Source organism: Solanum verrucosum, unplaced genomic scaffold (genome assembly GCF_900185275.1).
Source record: "Solanum verrucosum unplaced genomic scaffold, falcon-dt-bn FXZP01000085.1, whole genome shotgun sequence".
Lineage (NCBI taxonomy): Eukaryota > Viridiplantae > Streptophyta > Magnoliopsida > Solanales > Solanaceae > Solanum > Solanum verrucosum.
Genome location: NW_026019839.1, coordinates 1,641,928 through 1,657,492, shown reverse-complemented (window position 1 = coordinate 1,657,492; position 15,565 = coordinate 1,641,928). Strand labels below are relative to the sequence as shown.

Below are 15,565 nucleotides of genomic sequence, written 5' to 3'. Positions count from 1 at the left end.
GATTAAGAAGAAAAAATATATTTCCTATATTTTTATTTGTTAAAGTGATTTTAAAAGAAAGAAAACGAGAACAATGTTCTTTAATAATATTTTAATTAGGAAGAAGATGTGTTTAAAAAGAAAAAAATATATATCTATTCGGAAAAGGGCATTTTTGACCCATTTAGTAACTATAGGGACATTTTTGGATCAAAGTATTGACTGCAAGGGCATTTTTGAACCAAAATATTGACGACAAGAATATTTTTGAGCGAAACTTTAAACGAAGAACATTTTTGTTCCTATCACATAGTTTAAGGGCATTTTTGACCCTTTTCCCTTAATAAAATAAATTCTTGAACCTGTGAAAAACACCAGTGAAGAAGATCTTGTTGTTGGAATAGTTGTGAGCTAAATATTTATTTACCTTTTGTAGGCCTCAATATTGTCCTCTAAAGAACAACATATTTCTTTTGTGATGTGGTCAAACACTACTAGGAAAAAGAATAGAGAAAGTCAACACTTTGCTTTAACTTTTCTTTTCTTTTTTTATTTCTCCCTCCTCGGTGTGCCGTGTGTATGATATTTATATTAGAATTTCGATTAAATTTAAATTATGTATTGTAGGGCTTATTTGGAAAAGGCGCTCTCAACATAAAAAATTTTTATATCCAATACTTAAATTCGATACCTATGATTAAATGTGAAGCAGTGGTGATAACTTTTCTTTGAGTTGATAAGATAATCGCAAGGGGGAAAAGCAAAAGAGGAAAGATAATTGAAAGGCACACACACTTTTTCACTTTTTGTAATGTCAAATGTTTTGCTTCTTTTTTTTCAGTTAATAATTGTAAAGAGAGCTAGGAAATAAGCAAAATGAAAGGACAATCAAAAAGCCAACTAATCATCTAAATTATTCGTAAGAAAAATCATGTCTTCCGTAGAATTTATTATTACTTTAAATCAATTTCTACTTTATCATTTATATTCACCAAATTCATTATTCTTTTTATCAAATATATTTACCAAAAAAATTGATCAATAAATTGCTCAAAGTAACAATGTTGGTTCGTCTTCTCAGTCATATAAACGAGAAATGCAAGTTTAACGTGAAAAGATTGTCCGTACTATGTAAGAAGATTATATTAAAGACTAGCACACCACAAGTTATGTTTAATTTTTATATTTTCATTAAATTAAAGCTTGATTAATAAATATTGATTTTTTAAATAATATTTTTGTGATACTGTATTATGTGATTTTATAAACTTGTTCTTATTTGGTAAGATTGTATAAAGAATTGGATAATTTTAATAGTTTTACAACTTAAGAGTTTTTGAGAAAATATACAACATAAAAAGTTTAAATCGCATGTCCAAACAAAACTTCAACTTCAAATCATGATTTTATATCGCATGACTAAACGGGCCTAAATCTCAATCCATCAAATTTATCTGAAAATTAAATTTTCAGCTTCCTCCGAAAATTTTCATCTCTTTTTTTTCCAAACTATCATCCTGATTTTTTTACCAAAAAGATATTAAGCTTTTTCATCTCTACAATGAATAGGGATCGCTATTAAGTGAAAAAAAGAAGAGATAATTATGCTTTAGCGTAGTTCATAAAGTTACTTTACATGATTTAATCAAGGTTTTTAATTTAATGTTTATCTAAATTAGCGTAATTTTATGACAACTATAAATTATATTATAAATATTTATAAGACTGAGATTTATTGAGTCGTGTAGCTTTTTTTCTATTTAAAAAAAAACAAAAATGTGGAGGTTTTTTATGCAAGTTAATGTTATTACTATTACAAGATAAACTAATAGAAAGATCTATTAAACCAGCACAACTTATATTGAAGTTTTGATCAAATTATAAATAAAAGGAAAAAAGGATAAATATATTTCGAACTATCGTAAATGGTATGCAGATACCCTTCGTCATACTTTTGGGACATTGGTGCCCCTGTCGTCCAAAAACTAGAGCATATATACCCTTTATACTAACAGACATACACGTGTCATAATCTTATTCACCGATCCGACATTTATTAAATATCAGATGGACGGATAAGATTATGCCACATGTCCCTATTTAGTCTTCTGTTAGAGTGAAGGGCATATATGTTCTAGTTTTTAGACGGCAGGGATACCAATGTTCCAAAAGATGACGGAAGGTATCTACATACCATTTACAATAGTTCGGAGTATATTTGTCATTTTTCCCTAAATAAAAATTGGTGTCAGACATGGTTGAAGCTCAAAGTTTGAAAATTGAATTTCTTTAAATAAGCTAGATCTGTTTTGAATGGGTATTGTTACAAAATATCAGTTACGTATCTAGGAGATTAAAATCTAAAATTTCGGCGACTTAATATAGTTTTTGGATGAATCTAATACTTGGATTCAGGGGTGAAGACGAAGTCGAAATTTTGTATAGTACTGCATTTGTATATGAGTGTATAAAGACTTCCTATAATTTTGTATAATATTATATATCAAGTTTTTAAATATTATTGTAAGAAAAATAATCAGAGTTTTGTATATTATCGTTTATTGATGTATAAGAGGTTTGATTTGCAGCTTCCAAAAAAGGAATAATTTTGGGCAAAAGTACCTTACAATGCTCAATATATAATAGGTACTGAGAGCAGCAACGTTACATTGAATAGTGCAAAAGCAACTCAAATTTCCAAAAAATTTGTCACATACATTTGATGGACTTAATTAATACAATTACTTGCCAAGTCAAAGTTTATTTCTCTATTTCATTTGCTGGCTCCCCTCCCCACATTTTAATCCTTGCTGCTGCAATAGAAGCCTGCATTTTTCATACTTTGTGTTACAAAACTTTGATAGATAGTGAAGAAGCCCAATAAATATCAATGTCCAGTATGACTTTGTAAAATTTTCATGGGGTATCTAAATTTTTAAATTTTTTGCATGTTTACCACCTATCGACCAACTTCAGACATTTGATGTCAAAGAAATAATCTAAAGTTTCATATGGTCGAAGTTCTGATATTCTATCTGAAGTTGAGGCATAAATGATTGAACTTCAATCATATGTGACAAACTGACTGAACTTCAACCATATATGGCTAAAGTTCAGACAAAAAAGACTAAACTTCAATCATATATCCCTAGGGTTCACGCAAAATGTCTGAACTATATATATCTGAAGTTATAAACTCAGGCATAACTTAAAAAATGGCGCTAAAATTGGATATATATGCACTTCAGCCTGCCTAAAACTTATGTAAGAAGACCATTAAATCTATTGTTGAAATAAAGTTGTTGCACTATAAGTTTGTTTTCTCAATACTTATTGTACTAGGGCAATTTTTATGAGTTTGGGGAGGGGAAAGGGAACTAAGACAACTCAATTACAAGGGACGGATGATTTAATTTATATACATCAACAATATAAAGTTCTTTCGCGTTATTACTATGTACATTCTATTATAACAAGTAATTACTTACCTCTTTGTTCCAATTGGTTTGGTAAACTATCCAAAAGAGTACAAATGTCTGAATTACAGTTCCACTAACCATTCCATACCAAATTCCCTAACATCATAAACAAAATTTGTAAGTACTTAAATAATAGGTTAATTAAATATTAAAAGGTCTACTTTACGTATACAAAATTGAAATGTTGCACTTACTTGGACACCCATGTTGAATTTATAGCCAAGAATTAAACCCAATGGAATACCAAACAAATAGTAACAAGCAATATTGACATAAGCAACCAAAGCTTGCCATCCAGCTCCAATAGCAACACCAGATAGAGCTGGTTGAATATTGTTAACCACCATGCAAAATACTAGTAATGGTGTCAATTCATAAACAAGACGCTTAACTGATTCACTCTCGGCGAATAAGCTAGGGTATTGACTTCGAAAGACCAGTAGAAACACCGATAAGAGAAGCCCAATTAAGAATGAAGAGAACACAACCACCACCACTGAAAATTTAGCCGTTCTTGGATGAGCTGCCCCGAGTTCATTTGACACTCTAACACTGAAACATATTTTATCTCATCATGTTAGATGTATGTATAAGAGACCCACTATGGGGTCGTTTCGTAGCTGGTTAGAGTTATGCAGATATTAGTTATTCATATATTAGTTATTTCACCTTCCCTCATAGCTTACACATGTAGTTATGTGAGTTTCTAAGTCGTCAACCAAACGTCATATAAGTTATACGGAAATTAATACATGAATAATTATTATTTCTTATCCAGCTACCAAACGACTCCGATACATAATTAATATAGTCATTTTGGATTTGTAACGAACCTTATAGCTGCATTGCATCCAATAGCTGCCATAACTGCCCATCCTAGTATGTTCATGCTGCAATTCCACAATTTCTTTAGACAAACATGAACTAGAAATGTGCATATTTTGGGGTCTAGAGCCTTGGTAAATACTCTTTTTAACCTATTATCCTAAAATTTGCATCATATTAATTAATTTAACTTTAGAAGTAAAAAATAAAAAAATAAAATAAAAATGGATATCGGTTAACTAGAAACACAAGGTGTAAATAAAATTGTATACTAAAACCTTACTAATCCTAGATTACAAAATATTGAAGGGGGAATAGTGATATATTCTTGCATCGAAAAATAAATTATTGATTTGTTTAGACTAACGTTAGCTGTGTTTTTTAAAGTTGATTTGTTTAATTCTGAGTTTGTCCAATTATTACTTTCTTGGAGTATAGTATTCCTACCGTTCTTCAAATACTTGTCTTATTTTGTTTTACACATTCCTTAAAAAATATTAACCAGAGAGTAATTTGATTAAATTATTCTTATTTATTACTTCTTTCTATTTAATACTAGATATTGGGTGCCCGCGCCAGCGCAAGCTTTGCGTATATTTTTTTGTCTCAATTTATGTAACACAAATGGAATTTGAAGAGTCAACTAAATTTTTTGTATGTGTTTTTTTAAATAAATATTTTAAATTGTTAATTTATAGTGATTTATAGTACCTTTTATGACATTTTCAAATAATATATATTACTCCTTCTGTTCCATTTTACGCGACACAAGTGATTTTAGGAAAGTCGACTAAATTTCTTATATGATTCTCACATATTTTTAGTTGTTATTTTACTCTGATTCCTAGTACTTTTTATGTTAATTTCAAACAATATATGTTACTTTTTTTGTTTCGATATGGAATTAGAGAGTCAATCAAATTTTCTATATGGTTTTTAACTTCTTTTTTTAAAAAAAAAAAAAAAAATCTTAAATTGTTACTTTGTGATTTTAAGCTCTTTTTTTGGTAATAAATGCAATTGTCAAATATATAACAAATAAAAAAGAAGAAAAAAAAAGTACTAAAGTTTTCAAATAATTATATTTCTATATTAAAATGTTCAAATCTTTAAAACTCCACTTATACGCACAAATTAATATAAGGAAGACAAAAGAATTTTTTAAAATATATTTGTGGAAGCTCTTTCTAACAATTGCATATATATATATTTCATTTTTAAAATATGATTCCCTCCGTTTCGATTTATATGAACTTGTTTTTTATTTCATATTAAAAAGATAATAACCTTTAAATTTTAACTTTTTTTGTATAGCTTATTTAAGATCACAAAATTAAAAAATATTTTAATATATTTGATATATACCACAAAATTTAAATGTACATATAAATTTTAATTTTAATTGATTTCCACCAAATATTATACTTGATATATAATTATTAAGAGCTAAATGTAATTATAATTTATTTACTTTCATGTAAAAGAGATGTATCATTTCTGAACATATCCACTGGCTTAAGAGAAGAGTGAGACTCTAATTAATGGGGAGAGCGATTTTAAAAATTTAAATTTACAGAAAGAATAAATTAATTTGGAATTTCTTATGCAAATTATGTGGGTTATTAATATTTTGTATTGGCTGAGAGAGAGATTTTTTAAGTTCCTAATTATTGTAATTTATAGTATTTTTTATGTATATTTGAGGTTATTAGTTTGTTGTGATTTATAGTACTTTTTGCGCATTATTTTTAAATAATATATGTTATTCATGTTCTAATTCACGTGAATAATCATAAATATTTTCAGTTGTTAATTTATTGTGAATTCTAGAACTTTTGACGCCATTTTCAAATAATATATGATACTTCTTTTATTTTAATTAGCCAACCAAATTTCCAATATGATTTAAAAATATTTTCAGTTGCTAATTATTGTAATTTATAGTATTTCTTATGTAATTTTTAATAATACATTTTATTCTATTTATTTAAATTCATGTGACAATGATAGAATTTTAAGAATCAACTAAATCTTTTTAGAAAATTTAATTTCTTTCTACTATATTTTGTAGCTAATAAATGAAGTAATTAAATTTCAAAATGTTAAATTTTAAAGGAAGAAATAAAGTGGGAAAAAATAAAAAAGAAACTGTGAGGAACAAATAAAAGAAGGAAATGAGAATTGTTAATGGGCAATTGGATAACAAGAAGAAAAATAGAAAAATGTGAAATAGGCAGAAACAAGGGCCCACATTTTTCGGCTTGAGGTAAAGCCAAAGGAAAAGATGGGCGGACTTTTAAGCTGACCTACGTGATGGTTTTTCATTGGACTTTTAAGTTGACCTACGTGACAGTTTTTCATTGTTTTCGTCGGACTGAGGAACTCTCACATATTTAGAATGATAAAAATAATATTTCTCTCTTTTGCACTATATTAGCATCTCTTCATAGTTATGGCTAAGGTTCAGTACTAGAAACAAAAGTTTTTTCCATTACAAATAAATGATAAAATATTTTCACTTAACCAGTTTATTAGAAAAATACACGTAAATAATAATTTTTTTACTGAAATAGTGAAAACTTCAATCTTTCCATACATAATTAAATAATAGTGGGAAAATATTGACTTTTTAATAGTAGGTAAAAATAGAAACAAACAACTAATTATATTAATTTTCTAAAATGATCAAATACTATACATTTTAACAAGGATAACAAGAATTTAGAAACGTCCAATACAATTAATTAATGCAACTACTTTCCCAATAACCTTTGCATATTGACATTTTAAATTTATATTTCATGTGAATGGTTGGTATATACAAGTTATAAAATTAGGTATATTAAATTTATTCTCCGTTGCCGTATCAAAGTTTGTTTTTGCCTTTTAACACTAGTTAGCAGTAAAAGGCAGACTCTGCTGAAAATGATACATTATTATATTGGAGTAAATAATTCATAAAGAGTAGGGTATTAGTATAATTATTACATTCTTAATCTCTAAATTACTTTACACCTACTCCAAATGTTAAGGGACAAAATGTGGGACTGTCAAATTAAACAATAATTTATCGTCTAATCTAGCTATTCACTATATAATAGAATAAGTGCGAGAAAGAAGTATTGAAAACATTTTTAAATTTGGTGTAAATTATTAGTTTTATTTTTAAAATTATGGTATAATACATAAACATGTTATTTAATTTGGCTTTAGTTTACATTTATGTCCTCCAACTTTGGGTGTGCACAAGTGCACACTTAAACTAGTACTATAAAATTGAACAAGTAGACACCCGTATCTTACATGACATAATTCACGTAGAACTCCACTAAGACACAAAATTGTCATGTAGAATGCAATATAGGGTCAATGTGTCTATTTGTTCAATTTTATATAAGTTTAAATGTCTACTTGTGCGCACGCAAAGTTAAAAGTCATAGTTGTGAGTTGAAGTCAAGTTAATGATCATGTTTATGTATTATGCCCAAAAAATTTGACAGCTTTGAAAAAACCCTTCTACTTGACTAACTAAAATTAAATAGACCTCCAATCTTATCACATGGGTGAAATACATTCCTAAAAATCCCATGCTCCTACAAGAGTTTCATGAGACCACTTGCTATGCCATGTAGCAATCAGGAGTGTATTAAATCTCAATTAGTCAAATAAAAAAATATTTTTAAAACTGTCAATAATTTAAAAACAAAACTAATGATTCATGTCAAATTCAGGGACGTTTTCAATACTACACTCTACAAATAAACTAGAAGCAAAAGGAAAAAGACAAATATAGTACTATAAAATACTACTCCTAACAAATAGCACTAATGGTAATGAATAAATAAATATTATAAAGGGCTCAACTTAGACAAAAGTAAATAATGGTAGCCAATAAAGGGCTCAACTTTTAGACAAATGTAATTTGTGTTCACTCACCAAATGGACAAGGCATCAACAGCGACTTCTGCGTTCTTCAAATAACCAGCGAACAGGACTAACGCCATAAAGTACCAAGTCTCCAAGCTGCATAAAAATACATATATATATTATTTTAACTTTTTCGTTGGCTTCTCATCCCGTGTCTAGTATTTAGATTGGAATTCGACTTAATTTAGATCTGTATTGAAAAATTTCACATTCGGTGGTAAAATACTTCATAACAAAGGTGACACTATATTCAGGAAGACTCGAATTTGAAACTTTAATTAAGAATGAAGAAATACTTATCGCTCCACCACAACCCTTATTGATATATATATATTACTCTAATTGCGACATCAACAAAACAATAATAATTACACTTATCAAAAATAGTTAACGACTTAGACCAAAAGTCTCAAAGGTACTGCTGATGATATTATCTTATTTGATCTTTTTAAAAAACAGTATACTTTTCGTGTTAGGAAATAATAAATAAATTTATGGTAGATTGATTTCTTGCATAATTGCTCTTGTCATTCTCAAAGATTATAAAAATTGCAAAAAGAAAGATCCCCAAATATTTAACAAATTTGGACTCTAATATGTGTCTTGGTCTTATATGTGTATCAACTATGTATATGGTTTTTAGTCTTCTCTTTCATAAGGGTATTTAATAAAATAGTTGGTTTTATAAGTTTAAGATGGAATATTATATTTGAAATAGGAATAAAATCTGTGTACAGTACTCTATCATTTTTAAACTCGACTTATTGAGATTATACTGAATATGTAGTAAGCAAACAGAACAAAGACAGAGAAAACGAAATGTTGATTAATTTACTAACCATAGCATGACAGCAGAGGCAAGAGATAACCTAACAAAGCCCCACAGATTAACAAAAGCCTTCCATGAGAAACCTGACCATGCTTGTCCACAAGTACCACTAAATATATATAACATTTGCGCCACCACTATGAACCACCATGATGAGTTGAGCACCACCGCGGCACCGACAAGTCCCCACCCCAACTTCAACATAAGCAACCAGCTAAAAAATGTATGAAAAACCAAAGCTATTGCTGCAATCCATGCCATCACCATAATCTTGCTTTGTGACTAAAAATCACCAAAATATCAAATGTTCAACACATTAAGTTTATAGTATTAAATTTAAATCGTGAATTCGTCTCTGTTACCTGTAAGAATTTGGCTATTGGAAAATTCATAGCATATGCAAATAATTGAGGAATCATATATAAAGCCATTTTTCCTGCTTCCCTTGATATATCCTCTGTTTGTCCAATTAATCTCAAAAATTGGGCAGCAAAAATATAAAGAAGCATTAAGATTACTGCTGTTGAATTGAGAATAACCCATGATCTTTGCATGTATACACCTAACATGTCAATTTGTCCTGCTCCAAATGCTTGTCCACAAAGTGTTTCTAGTGCACTTCCCATACCCAACTGTCCATACAAAACAAAACAAAAAAAAATTGAATAGATTTCGGGGTGTAACTCAATCCGAAAAGCTAATTCTTGAGGTAAAGATTTCTAAAGGCGGGGAATAACTCATAACGAACTAATCTAGGGCTTAACACCTTGCACACTGAGGATTAAATATCTAGTACATGATGACAGCTAATTCTAGTAGCTTTGGTTCAAATATTATATATATCTTAAAAAATTATTTAATATGTACGAATTATTAATTTAAAATAAATACATAAATTTCAAACACTGATTCCGCATTTACAACATGATATGAGGCGCCTAACATGATAAACTATGTGAGGTCCATGAAATTATAGTCAATATCTGCCTTTCAAGTAAGTTCTAAGCCACTGGCATATAATACAAAAATAAGGTTTTAAGATAATAATACAATTTCTTTTTGTATTTTTATTTAGAAAACTACAAAGTGTAGTTATCTATTAAAACAACAAGATACACAAAGCAATAGTTATTTCTATATGAAAGAGGTAAAAAGGGAATCTCTCAAGAATAAGGACAATATATCTTATTTCTATGTATTATAATAATAAAATAATTATGTATTCTTGATCCATCTTGAAAATCATTGAAAAAATCAATAACCTAAAAAAATAAAAAGTTCAAAACTCATAAATTTTAAATACTTACTTTTTTGATATAGGGGAGGCCTAACATGATAAACTCTGTGAGGTGAGGTCCATAGTGAGATGAAACTAATTATCAATCTCTTTCCTCTCAACAAACTTTCTTTTTTCAACAACTAATATTTAAGATGAACAAAATATTCCAATAATTATGAGATGCAACAATGACTACAAACATCAATCACCAGAAAAATATATGATGAAAAACAGATTCTCACTGAAATAACTGATAACTTATAAAAAAACATTAAATCAGCTCATCAATCACCATAAAAATATATGATGAAAAACAAATTCTCACTGAAATAACTAATAATTTGTAAAAGAGAATATAGCATTTTTTTCCCTTTTCTCACCGATTCAATAGCTACTGAACATTTTTCAATGAGAATTACGTACCATGACACCAAAAGAGAAACCAGCAATGACAGAATTTTCAACAGAAACAGCAGCAAGTTCAAGAGTGCCAAGATGACCAGCAAATGTTTGAGTAACAGCACCAAGAGAGTACTGACAAATTGAGGTGAAAATAGCTGGACCAGCAAGGTACCATAATTTTTTAGATTCAACAGTAAACTCTCTAAAGAAATCTTGAATTCCAGTGATAGGTGGAATATCATCAGCATCAGCAACAAATGAAGAACCAAAAGAATTTCTTATGAGACTATTATTATTATCAAGATCAGATGTACTGATTTCGGTTTGTGAAAGAAGAGGTTCATTTTGCTTAGAGTTGTGGTCTTCCATTGAAAGGATGAAATAAAACAAAGTGATTTGTTGTATGGGTATATATATAGAGAGATATACACCTAAGGATGAGTAATTAATTCTATGAATTTTCTTAACTTATATGACACTATATATCTTTTTGCATTATTTGTTTCCTATCTTACACTTTTATTATATTTTTAAAAGATTTATTTTATATTTATGTGTGTGCATTACAGCAAAAACAACTTTTAATGATAATAAATATACACATTAGCAAGAGGTTTAAAGCTTTTACCGACATTAGTTAATCGTCATTGGATCCAATCTCGCTATAGGCTTTAACGACATTTATAAAGAGTGTGAATTTCCACTAAAAATACATATTTGATGGCAATTAAGTTATTGTTATTAAATATCATTTTTGGTGTAGTGGTGTGGATATATATATATATATATATATATGTAATTTGTCCAACCCGTTCATAATTTTATGAATTGAGTTCAAGATAATTTGAATTAGGTTCAATCTCAAACCATTTAAGTCTTAACTCATTACAAAAGAATCTTCAATTGAGCTCAATTTAATCTCCGATTTAATCTGTACTAAAACTTTTTTTTTACATTGATGTAATGTATGTTCCTTATTGAAAGTATGAATTACTATCTATTTTATATCTTCTAGGATTTATTTATTCATTTGTAACTTTTTTTTCTTGAGTTGAAATTAAAATTGTGGTTATAAAAGTTAAATAACAATATGTTAAAATTATTGAGATTAAGCTGGTCAATTTCTGCGGGTCATGACCTAACCCGATATTTAGTCCATTCAAACCCAAAGTAAACTTAGACGGATCATGACCAAATTTAATTTCTATATCAACCTATTTTAATATCTTTAATTTCAATGCAACCAACTCATTTCACACACCTTTTTTATGCTCTAGGTAATTAAAACATTTTGTGTAAACTATTTATTTATATATGCACCATTATTTATTTATATAGCACATAAATTAGTATGAATTGGGTATTAATAATATACAATATTGTGTGGGAATAAGAAATGACATCAACTATCAAGAATGACATAATCAAATTTTCAACTCAAGATGGATCTGAACTCTGATTGATACGGATATTTTGTAAATAATTTATACACTAAAATTAACAAACAAATTTTAAAAAATTGCCTCATCTTTCATCCCCTTAACTTTCTTTTTTAATCACAGCATGTAAAGCAAGCAAAACTTTTCTTAATCATGAACTTCCAATTGTTATAATACATAAGGATTACTAAAATACGTAATAATCAAATTAAAGTTATAAAAATAATAACCTCATGACTTCCCTAACAAAGATAACTGTTCAGACGTGGCTTTCTTAGTACACTATATAAGAAAAATACAATTAGTTGAATTGGGGGAAAAATTGTATAGCTGGAAATTTCAAATTTATTAAACTAGCTAGTCATGGAAAATGCAGGGTTCAATGATAATAATAATAACACACATGTTGATACTCAATATTTGACTTACTCTTATAGTATAGTATACTCAAAGTCTTACACCATTTATTATGATTTTTACTAAGGAGGTTTGAAAAAAACTTAGTTATTTATGATTTGACTTTGAAAGTTTAAGGTGAATTTGAACATTTCAACCACTGAGTTAATGTCTAATCTTATATTTAGGAAATTCAAATTCTATATATACACATAACTCTTTTAAAAAATATCTCATTTATATGATATAATTTATCATCGATGGGGTTTGGGTGAACCCCTCCCTACACCCTAGATCCTCCCCTGGTTCCTCTTATTATGTAACACCCCAAAAAAAATTTGCTAAGACTCGAACCGTTTTTCGTAGTGAGTGAGATTTTTGCAAGGAATTTAAAATTTCTTAAGTATTAAGGTCACTAGATGTAGCACCTTGAGTTCCAAAAAGAATCGAATTGGAAATAGCAAAATCTGAAATTTTGCAAGTTATGCTTAGGTTATGAGTTTTGGGTCAACTTGAAACGACCATAACTCCTAGCACAGGATGATTTATATGTGCTACAAGATACCGTAGGAAAGACCTTTGAATTATCTTTCCAACGCCGCCGAGTTTGCTCAGTTTCGCGTTCGTATGAGTGAGATGTGGCCTTTTGAAGTTAGGCTGTCCAGTTAAGGAAAGTTAGCCGCAAATAGTAAGGGGTATTTTGGTCTTTTCCTTACCAAATCAGATTTAATTCATTTTTAGTAAGGTTTTAAGGGTCTAATCCTATTAGGTTCAGTTTTATAATCCTAGTTTATGCCTAGGGTTTTAGTTGAGAGTTCAAAAAGAGAAAAGAGGAGAAAAGAGAAAGGAGCGAAGCGTTCGTCGAAATTCTTGAGAGTTGTTGCGGATTGTCGCCATGGGTTTGATCCCTAAGAGGTATGTAAGCTTCCATAGTGATGGGTTTGTTCACCCACACGCCAAACATGTTATTCTCAGTGCAAATTTCATTCTTGAAGTTGAAAGATTAGAGTTCTTGATGATTTCTTGATAGGTGTTCTTGAAGTTCATTCTAAATCTTGTTGTGTTGGGGTTTTGATGATTTCTTGAGATGGAATTTAGTAATTTGAGTGTTGTTTTGAGTATATTAGAGTGTACTTATGTTAAGTAATTGAATCCAAGTGATTGGGGAAGAAACCGTTCGATTCTAGGCGAGTTAGGGTGAGAAAACGAGCAAGGAAAATTCATCGATTTTCTGGGTTGGGGAGTGGCGCGATGCGCCAGCCAGAGTGCCCCAAACCCTCCTCTGAAGTTTAGGGGCTGGCACCCAGCGCCACCCATAGCGCCAGGATCATCTGCCCCCTCCAGTTTGTTGTCGGTTTCCCCGTTTGAGTTCGTTTAAAGTGCACCTTCACTCCTTTTCGATTCTAACTACTCTAAGCTACTTCTAAACACCTAGAAATCATTCATAACATGATCATAACCTTGAATTCATAATTCAAATTCGAGGTAGAGCTAAGAGTTAAGTTTTGAGAATTTTTTTTATAAACATTCTAAGAAAGTCCCTTTAAGTCCTTTTGTGGAGTCTTCTACAACTTCTAGTAACTTGTTTCAAAATTCGAGTAAGTGAGCATGAGAGTGAGGAGAATGTATTCATTAGTCTACTTTGTCATCATGAGATCTTTCATAGCATGAACCATAACTCTTGAATTCATAATTCGCATTCAAGAAAGAGTTAAGAGTAGAGTTCAAGAAAGCCTTTGAGTTCGATTGTGAACCCTTTGAGATCAACTATTGATTTGAACTAAATTTTGAGAAAGTAAGTATGAGAATGAGAAAAGTTGTATCATGAGTTCCATAATGTTATGTAGACCTACGAGTCAAGTCGTTCATGCCCATAAATTCCGCATGAACTCCATAAGTTGAGTATCTATGAGAGGAGTAATGTCTTCAGGTCCTAAGTCTTAAGTATTGAGTTTCTAACCCATTTGAGATTACATTCCTATCATGGGACTATTACCTATTACCCATGAAGTCCATGAGCTGAGTTGTTCATGCCTATAATTCCGCATGAACATTATAAGTCGAACAGTCTTGAGATGAGAAGTATCTTTGAGTCCTTGAGTTGAGTAGTTCATGCTCATAATTCCGCATGAACCCTCTGAGTTGAGCATTCTTGAAATTAGTAGTATCATTGAAGTTCTTGAGTTTCAAGTATTGAGTTCTATCTATGGTTATTGAAAACCTTGCATTAAGTCGATCACGTCCATATTTCCGCATGAACCATATTTTAAGAAGTCTTTTACAAACGTTTTAACTTCGTTTTGAGACTTAAGTTTTGAGTCAAGCAAAGAGTAAAGAGTAAAGAGAAAAAAGAAAAGAGTTTACTTCATTTCTTCAAAAGAGTATATTGGGACTATGTATTCCCAAAGAGTAAATGTTTTCACATTTAAGATGAGAGGAAACTGAGATTTCCAAAAGAGTTTTGAACAACAAAAGGGAACATTGATTCCAAGAGAGCTTTTAAGCTAAGTTTGAGTAATTATCTCAAACCAGAGAAGAAGTTGTTTTAAAAAAACATATGAGCTAAGTATATTTCGGGAGTAGTATTGAGCACCGATATGGGGACGCGAGTTCATATAAACTCAACCCCCATAAACCATGTAGACATTATGGACAGAAAAAGGATCATACTTTTTAGATGATTCCTTAGTACTTTTTAGCATAGACTAGTGGACACTTAGTAGTTCAGGTTTTATACCGATGGCAAGGTATAAGACGGTCCTTGGCAACGTGAGGTAAAACATTGTACCATCACTTAGGCTCATAGTGATGGTTGTCGGTTAGAGAAATTTCCACAGAAGTTATTGTATTCTTATATACACAATTATTTATATTTTTACATACATTTCAGAGTTATGTTGTATCATTGCATACACAGAGTTGACAGCATGTTTTTAAACAGTTTGTTTCTTTATATTGCACTTATTTTAAATTGCTTTATATTGAAATGCATTCAGTCATATTGAATTGA

The 15,565-nt window shown here is 29.7% G+C and overlaps 1 protein-coding gene across 1 annotated transcript; it reads right to left on the bottom strand.

The window, feature by feature from the left end:
* Nucleotides 1-2,579: 2,579 nt before the first annotated feature.
* LOC125815042 (protein DETOXIFICATION 29-like) lies at nt 2,580-11,151 on the bottom strand. Its single transcript, XM_049494450.1, has 8 exons — nt 10,742-11,151; nt 9,402-9,671; nt 9,050-9,321; nt 8,220-8,306; nt 4,292-4,348; nt 3,653-4,010; nt 3,468-3,554; nt 2,580-2,805 (listed from the first exon to the last, which is right to left on the bottom strand). The coding sequence occupies exons 1-8, from the start codon at nt 11,087-11,089 to the stop codon at nt 2,740-2,742; spliced, it is 1,545 nt and encodes a 514-aa protein (XP_049350407.1). The 5' UTR covers nt 11,090-11,151; the 3' UTR covers nt 2,580-2,739.
* Nucleotides 11,152-15,565: the final 4,414 nt, after the last annotated feature.

Excerpts from the sequence above, each read along its gene's own strand:
- LOC125815042 (XM_049494450.1), bottom strand. The coding sequence starts at position 11,089 with ATGGAAGACCACAACTCTAAGCAAAATGAACCTCTTCTTTCACAAACC. Across the intron at positions 9,322-9,401 it reads CAATAGCCAAATTCTTACAG|TCACAAAGCAAGATTATGGT; the intron begins GTAACAGAGACG and ends GGTGATTTTTAG. Across the intron at positions 4,349-8,219 it reads GTTGATGCCTTGTCCATTTG|CATGAACATACTAGGATGGG; the intron begins GTGAGTGAACAC and ends GTGGAATTGCAG.